Source organism: Dermacentor silvarum, chromosome 3 (genome assembly GCF_013339745.2).
Source record: "Dermacentor silvarum isolate Dsil-2018 chromosome 3, BIME_Dsil_1.4, whole genome shotgun sequence".
NCBI classification, from domain to species: Eukaryota; Metazoa; Arthropoda; class Arachnida; order Ixodida; family Ixodidae; genus Dermacentor; species Dermacentor silvarum.
The window spans coordinates 202,484,252-202,492,985 of NC_051156.1; the positions used below are offsets into that span (position 1 = coordinate 202,484,252).

At 44.3% G+C, this 8,734-nt stretch overlaps 1 protein-coding gene across 1 annotated transcript in view; it reads left to right on the top strand.

The window, feature by feature from the left end:
* Positions 1–388: 388 nt before the first annotated feature.
* LOC119445160 (leucine-rich repeat-containing protein 47) overlaps positions 389–8,734 on the top strand; it is a 27,870-nt gene continuing 19,524 nt past the window's right edge. Inside the window, exons 1-4 of the mRNA XM_049664903.1 lie at positions 389–1,239; positions 3,112–3,270; positions 5,915–6,031; positions 6,785–6,903. Of these exons, the coding sequence (XP_049520860.1) occupies positions 412–1,239; positions 3,112–3,270; positions 5,915–6,031; positions 6,785–6,903 (1,223 nt within the window). The 5' untranslated portion in view covers positions 389–411. The remainder of the gene's footprint in view (positions 1,240–3,111; positions 3,271–5,914; positions 6,032–6,784; positions 6,904–8,734) is intronic.

The following is an 8,734-nucleotide window of genomic DNA, read 5'->3' on the forward strand; positions in this document are numbered from 1 at the left end:
TCTCTGAGGCTGTGATGCGTCGATGAGCGCCGCCTCAAGACCGTGTCCGACTCGACCGTATTCTAAATTTCTAGTTTTTTTTTTTCCTTTTTCTTTTTTTTTATAGTTAGTACACTGTAGCTAGGTTACACTTCTTGTCTTTTATCCAATGCCTGCTTACGCATCGCTTAGAGCATAGAGTTTCACACTATATTATAGTGAGAAACTCTTGGTACAGTGGCTAGAATTCTATTCTAGCCACTGTACTCTTGGCTTAGAGCTAGAGTGTACTAGAATATGGTACACTCTACGTAGAGCTTTGAGCGCTGACGCTCCGACATCCACCAGGCGTCGTAGTAGTCGCGGAATCCGAAACTGAAGTAATTAAAAGCTCACTTTTCGCCGGCCGGCACCGCACATCACCCGAAAAAAATGGCGCCCGCGTGGCAAGAAGTCGACCACGCTCGAATAGAAAAACGATGCGAGCTTGTACTAACCGGTGCGGAAATCTCGAAAAAAATCGAAGAGGACTCTTTCGACGTCTCCGTGTATACTCTTTTTCACCTCAATTTTTTAGAGGTAAGCCATACGTGTCTGACGGCGATGCCCGATGGCATCGCTCGTCTCGTCAACCTCACCCGGCTTGCGCTGAATGCGAACCAGCTTTCAAAGTTGCCTCCTGATTTGGGCAAACTCCGCAAGCTAAAGTTCCTCGACGTCTCTAGCAACGTTCTCGAGGAACTACCTGTCGAGCTGTCCAACCTCGGAGAACTGCAAAGCTTCAACGTGAGCAACAACCGGCTCAAGACGTTCCCCGACGAGTTTGCCAAGCTGACGCGCCTGATTGTGTTCAACTTTTCCAGGAATCAGCTTGAGGAATTTCCCTCGTTTCTCTCTGGGGAGACCCGGTTCGAACAGCTGTCCGAGCTCGTAGCCAACAGCAACCGCATAGAAACGCTGCCGGGCAAGCTGTCCAACACCCTGCCGTCGCTCAAATTGTTCGATCTCGCTAGCAACTCGGTGAAACAGGTTCCCGGCGAAATTGGAGACATAGGCAAGCTTAAGGAGCTCCTGCTGAAGGATAATCCGCTGAGTGACAAGCGCCTGAAGAAGTTGGTCGAACAGTGTCACTACAAGCAAGTCCTAGAATACGTCAAAAGCCACGGTCCGCGAGAGTCGAAAAGCTCGGGGCTGGACAAGTCTGGTGCCTCCAAGAAAGGAAAGAAGAAAGGAGCCAGTGCGCCCGTCGACGTCCAGGAGGTGTGTTGGGTGTCATGTCAGTCTTGATAGCAGTACCGCTCTCGTGCAAGCATAGGCTGCTTCGAAAGTTCGTCTGCTTTGCGCTTGTACATTTCAGTTCTGAATTACGGGGCTAGTTGATAAAGTCTAGCTGCATATTTCTGGATAGGTGACAACGGGTACTTTTGACCATTTACTGGCTGTCTTGAAATTTGATACCTGGCGTTACACAAGATATTCTAGAAGATTGCAGGCGGAGTGTGGTAAGCTATCCAGAACCTGCAACACGTGTACCTCCTAATTTCGCGCCGTATTTCTTTTTTTTTTTTTTTGCCACAGGTACGCTCATACCATGTTTGTAACTCGATTAGGCGTCAAGAACTCAAATCTAAGAAAGTTTGCATATAGTCGTTTTGTATGTGCCTCGGCTGCCTCGTTCCTTGCCATAGTCTGTTTGCAATTTCGTCCCAAGATCAAATCACTTGGCTTGTAGTATTGGCTCACTAGTATTGAAATACTAACATTAATAATTGTTAACAGTGAGCAACTTTTCCTGTGTGCGTGGCATGCTTTAAGAGATCATCATCATTAGCCTATTTTTATGTCCACTGCAGGACGAAGGCCTCTCCCAGTGATCTCCAATTACCCCGTCTTTCTAGCTAGCTGATTCTCAAGTTGCACCTCCTAATTTCATCACCCCATCTTATTTCTGCTGTCCTTGACTGCGCTTCCCTTCCCTTGGTACCCATTCCGTAACTCTAATGGTGCACCCGTTATCTGCCCTACGCATTACGCCAGCCCAGCTCCAGGTTTTCTCTTAATGTCAATTAGAATATTGGTTATCCCCGTTTGCTCTCTGATCCACACCGCTCTCTTCCTGTCTCTTAACGTTACGTCTAACATTCTTCATTCCATTGTTCTTTTTGCTGTCCTTAACTTGCTCTTGAGCTTCTTTGTGAACTTCCAAGTTTCTGTCCCATATGTTAGCACCGGTAGAATGATTGTGCAAATTTCTTTTCAACAACAATGGTACCCTCCCGATCTTGATTTGGTAATGTCTGCCTATGTGCTCCTACCCATTTTTATTCTGTAAATTTCCTTTTCCTGATCAGGGCCCCTGTGAGTAATTGACCTAGACAAACATACTCCTGGGGATGTGTTCTGTAAGTGTCCACCTAGTGGACATGTCCATTTCATCTACTGATGTTCACACTGGCTGGACTGGGGTACGAGTGAGGGGACAGGCTCCCCCAGCCAATCAGCACTTCAGCAGCAGACGAAATGGGCATGTCCACTAAGTAGACACTTGCAGAATACCCCCCGAAATTCTAGAGGCTAACTGCCGATCATGAATTGTTCTTTTGCCAGGCTATTTAACATTACCTTTGTCTTCTGGATGTTAATCTTGAGCCGTACTCTTACACTTTCTCGTTTAAAGTCCTCGATCATTTGTTGCAATTCATGCCTAGCCTTGCTGAACAGGACAGTGTCGTCTGCGAAGGTTGTTGAGATATTTGCTATTGATCCTCGCTCCTAATCTTACCCAGTCTAATAACATGCAGCGAATGGCCTCATTTAGGGATGCAGTAAGTGGCTGCAAAAAATGCTTTTTCAGAGGACCTTTACTGCACCATCCTTGTAGTCAAAAAGCTGAAGTAAAATTGAAAAAAGATGTTAGCCTTTTCTTTTTAAAAGTTTTTTGCTGTTTTGTGCTACCACAATGCCACAGTAGTTTAGGAGAGTTGAGAGTTAGTAATGCATGATTCAGTGCAGTGATAGTGCAAGATGGCATCTGTATTGCTTCCTTTGTCGTTCATTTTTGTGCACTGCCTATGCTCGACCACAATAACTTTCTTCTGTTTTGCTTACTGTTTGGTCTGCTGGTGTTTGCAGGTGCAGAATGCCTTTGAAGTGCTCCAACTGAGTTCCCAGAGCCCCACAGTGATAGTCACCGACGCTGTGCAGGAAGTGAGGCCTTACATTGTCTGCTGCATCATCCGGAACGTCTATCTTGACCGAGACAACCGGCTTCGCAAGTTCCTTGCTCTGCAGGTAATATATTTTTTTTTGGCATGCTCCCATTTATTGGTACATTGACTGGTCCCTACCACGCTAAGACATGGTCTGCACTGATATGGAGGCCTCTCGACATTGGATACAGAATAAGCATGCCTGATGCAAATCTTTAGCTGCTCCCAGATTAATCAGAGGAGTCACGCAATGGGCATATTCTGTCGTATCTCAGTCGCGCTCCCAGCTCGAAGGTGGGAGTGCCTTTGACCACTACGAGATGGAGTGTGGTGCTCTGAATGAACCCGGCAAATGTGTTCTGAGCACTTGATTTTGACCACCCAAATGTAAACCGACCCACAAGAGTGCTCTATTATCTCCTCACTTATCAAATGTTCTGCCACTCTGTTCCATGTTTCTTTGCCCTCTACACTCATTCTGTTGTAATAATTCACTGGTTATCTGCTCTATGTGTTACATGACGTGCCCAACTCCCCTTCTTCCTAAGCTAGAATATCAATTACCTGCGTTCCCTCTCTGATCAGTTCATATCTATTAAAGGGGCACCGAAACACTTCATGAACATAGTAAGAAAGCGTTCCTGATCCGTAGGCACGTGAGCCAAAATATTATTCCGCAGCTTACAACAGGGGACCTACATTCTTGCATAATTAACTGCCTGCTCTTTCCTGTGGCTCTCCAAGCCCCTGCTTTTCTTCCAACTTAGGCTATGTCAGCAGTGATGTTACATGGAAGTGCAGCGGCCCATAGATACCAGCCATTGAGTACACACTTCCAAATTTTCTAGGAAAGAGTCAAGCGACAGTTGTTAACGCATCCCGTCTGCCCTGTCGTCGTTCCTTTGTTGCCTCGAGTGCCTTAGTCAATCGTTAGCCTCCAAACATTACCGTAAGTGCATTGCCAAAAGAAAAGGAACAGAGTGACGTACAGGACAGTGCTATCAGCGCCAACCCAGCTGAGAAGAACCAATAATTTGAGGGGTAATGGGAGTAAGTAAACATTGCATTCTTTAAAGGGGTCCTAAACCACCCCTCGAGCTTGGTAAAAAAACGTAGTCTGTGGATAGCATATGCTGCTGTGAACATCTCAGCCAAGTTTTGCAGTCGTGTGCAGCACGTGTAACTCGTAAGCGGAGTGCAAAGTCACCTTTCTCTCAAACGCTGTCTTTTCAACAAAAGCCATGTTCCTCACTCTTTTCTGGACGCTTCATTTCGTCATAAAGCGTCCGGAAAACACGGCTACTTTTGGCCAATAGCTGACATCAAGAAGGGTATTTGGATCTGTTTTGGATCAGTGCGCATGTTCCTACTGTTACTGTGTATATTTATTTACAAAGTTGAATCAACAGGCTGAAGTAAGCAAAAGTTTGCTTTCGAACTTTGATAATAATAATGTACTTCCGGAGAAGCCGACTGTAGTCTGCTCCCACTCGGCCACGGCCACCCGCATAAGTAATAAACTTTGGCTACCCTGCTTATCGGTGTCGTAGCGGTGAGGTCCCGCTAATTTCGACTAGCTTTCAACTCTTAGCTAGCCTCGAACCATGCAAAACTTAAGGTCAGACCACACGCACGTTTGACAGCACGCGCTCACCCTTGGCCACTACTGGTTAGACGCCATGGCAGACTTATTGATAGAGCTTCAAAATTCGAAGTTCGTTCGATAATATCCATCAGTCTAGCTGGTGAAGGACAAAGCTTGTCCGCACCACGTTAGCACTCAAGCCCTGTCATGCACAAAGCAAACATTGCGCATACGCACTGCAGTCCTGCAGTTGCGTTGCATGCAGCTGCGGTTTGCTACGTAGCGTAGATACCACAGACGCCGCGACGAGTCCACTGGCTAAGTGCACTGTAGCTCGCTGAGGACAACTGCGTTTGGCTTACATTTGACGTGTCGTAGGCGCCAAAATCAGAAGTAGTGGCGTCTACGTTAACATCCAAAATCAAATTTGAACTGTGTGCCATGGTGACATCTGTAGGCGGAGCGTTGTGTGCACACTCAGCTCCGCCATAACCTTCACAGTGCAAATCATTGAAGAAGGAATGGAAGCACCGCGAACGCTGTGTTTAACTGCCAATAACTTCGCTTCTGCTGAATGCATTGGAGTACTTTTTGTGACAAATTGTTTCTGAAATAGCCTATTTAACTTCAAATGCATTCTCAACTACGATAAAAAGTGGTTCAGGGCCCCCTTAAATCTTTGTTGATATTTGGTTCTTTTAAGAAATTTCTTCAGGAACACATTTCTTTGAGGCATCGCATTCTTTCCCGTGTCTTGTCCAGTTTCTAGAAAAGGGTGTTTCAGCGCCCTTTTTGCATGACCCCCATAATTTCCTGGTCCATCAGTCATTGTGCAGATTTGGTCCCATAAATAATTACTGGGCACTTCTGGGCGATTCTTTTGAATTCTTTAACATTGAAGCCAAGGTTTCAAATGCTAGTTCAGCTTTGGTTGGGATATTGAGAAGTGCATCAAATTAAATACCCGTGTTCATAAGATTTGCATGGATCGTCAAGCTAGATGTTGCGTATTTTCCTTTTTACATAAAGGAGAGAAATATTGAAGATGCATTCGATCAATTACATGTTGAGAGAAGTTATTGTGCAAGTTCGATGCCCTTAGGCTTATCTTTATTTTTCTTTATTTTGCCCAACTTTCCAGAACAAATTACACGATACAATTTGTGTGAAGCGATCCGAGGCTACGATAGCTACTCACGACCTTACGAAAATAACTGGGAATGTCTACTACGATGCCATCGAGCCTGACAAGCTAAAGGTGAGCCATCCTGAATGTTAGCTTTACATCATTTGTAATCCATTGAGGCATTACGATTTAGTTTTTTGAGCTTCTGGTTTGAAAACACTCTTTTGCACATGATTACGTATTACTTCAGCATAGTATTGCAGCAGTAGCTATCCTTAATAAACTTTAATACACCACTGTTTGAAGCATGTGCCCCTGGCACTGAAGTTTTCTGAATGTCCTGTAAAAATATCAGTGTGCTAAAGCTTGTTTTCATGCGTTGATTTTTTAATGCTGTCTCTCACCATTGTGAACATGGTTGCAGCGCTGTCGCTTCATGCATTGCATTTTTTGGTCAGTGATAGGTTTTAATGTATGCTATACTGGTTTTACAATATTGTGCTTGTGATAAGAGACACTGCAATAGGTAACAATTCAGTACCCACTTTGTTACCGTACTGAACAGTATGCAATAAAAGTTTGACAGTGAACAGTATGAATGTTGAGAATATATGGATGGCGCTTTCAGTTTGCAAGAAGCCAAGTGGAGCTGTATTTCCATAATATCTCCATTCACTGAAACACTAGATCAAACTGTCCTTTATCTAGTTATGTCGTACTCAAATGCACTGTGTGGCGGCAAGTGGTTCAAGATCTGCAGTCTTACTATGCGAAGCATATGCCTCTGCAACTTCACCTTTTTCGCGTTTTGTTACAAATCAGACAGCACACAAATACGGAGTTACAAATGTTCAATAATGTGTCACTCATTGTATGTTGTGACAGCTTATACCACTGGGAAGAAAGCAGGAGGTGACCGGCAAAGAGCTGTATCGGCAGATGACGGAGGAAGCAGATGCCCTGCGCAAGGAGAAGAAGCGAAGCACCTACCCGGGAATATACAAGTGAGTATACATAGTGAATCTATACCTGGCATCTTAACCCTTAACTCTTCCTACATGGGGAAATAGGTGTTTTTTGTATGTTATGGCAGATGTTTTTTTCTGAAGGAACTACTGCACTCAATATTAATGTAATACATAAACAGAAGTAAAAAATGAATGCACTTTCATGCATAAAATTTTATTAACGAGATGTATGTCATAAAAAGATATAAATTGCTAAAATCAAGATTGTGCGATGAAGTTGAACAAAGTTTGTAAAGACACGCTTGTTTCTACTAAGAAAAAAAAATGTTATGAAAATTATGAGATATACAAAATGTATTGCCATCTATTAGCCACTATCTCCAAAAAAAATCAAGATTTTTCATTGAACAGGTATTCCGCTACAAAAATTTAACTGCAAGCACTGCAGTTAGGCGTGCCAGGCTGCGGCCGCCGATGTTCCGGGCTGGTTAGCATTGTCGTCACTTTCAGACTCAAAGTCCGGCAAAAGGTCAGCGTCCTCTGACTCGCTGCTATTCGATGTATCGATAAGATCAGCCTCAGAGGCAGCAAATCGCGATATCTGCGATCTCCCAATGCACGCGCGCCATTTCTGGAGCCGCACATTTTTGCGTTCTGCTTTGATGATTGCGAAACTTCGGAGCACGTTTAAATATCACCACCTGGCGGGGAAAAGGTGAACTGCTTAGAAAACAAAAATATAGTTTCGCCTCTTTCACATCCGATGGCGCAGTGTGTCCGTGAGGGCCATGGAAGGTCTCGAAAGTGGCATTTCAACCATCTATAGAGGGCTAACGATGCCCAATTGGACACGGTACGGAAAGAGTTAAGGCAGAGTGTGAATTGCAGGATTACGTCAGCAGAATAGAAAAAACTCCACACACAAAAATATACCTTTAGCTATGGGCTCACTCAGACACACCAGAATCGCGCCCAGCCTGGCTCACTGGGACTCGCCACAAATCTAACCTTGCCAAGCTTGTTTGTGCTCAGACGCATGAATATCAGAGTAAGGCATGCTCATTCCGATTCGGGCTTATGCACACATTCTTGGGCTCACTGACACTCGTGAAAATCAACCGACTCATTCAAGGTCATGGAAACGTGGTTCACCCCCCCCCCCCCCGCCCCCCCCCACCAGGCCACTTTTGGATACGCAGAGTCAGACTCGCCAAAGTCATGTGAATTGGCATAGCATATGATGTGTCGTAGACTGAAAAACAATTTAAATGATACGCGAGTCAGACTTGCTTGAACTCATCCAGAATCCGATGTAACTGATCAAGCATTGCATGTACATTGTGTGCGCCTGTGATAAGGCCAAGACAAGCAATTATTATAAATGGCACTTCTAAAGGAGAATACGGAGCTAAGCTTGCATTAGAAAATTCCACTCTTTTTCAAAAATGAAATGGTTACTCGTAGAATAAGGCTTGGCAAACTGGAAAAGCTGCAAGAATGAAGTGTGACAGCAAGACCCGAGGCATTTATGGACCAGCTCACAGTTACATTATGGGCTTTGACAGTGCCAAGCAAAGTCCTAGTTAATTGTACATCAGTGAAGGACTGCATTGAATTCTAAAGGAATCAGAGACGCGGCCTAACAAGTTTCAAGAATTTTTCCTGTGCCAAGACATCCAAAATGGAGAAATATACTTTAAATTTGTGATGTTACACTGGTGTACCGGAGCTGAGGTCTTCACACAAAATTAAAAAAAAAAAGCTTGGCCTCTATTTTGTCAAGCAATTAACCACCTTTTTTCCAAATTATGAATGCAAATAGGGCTTGGAAAGACTGCCGAACAATCTCACAGGATTTTTTTTTGTT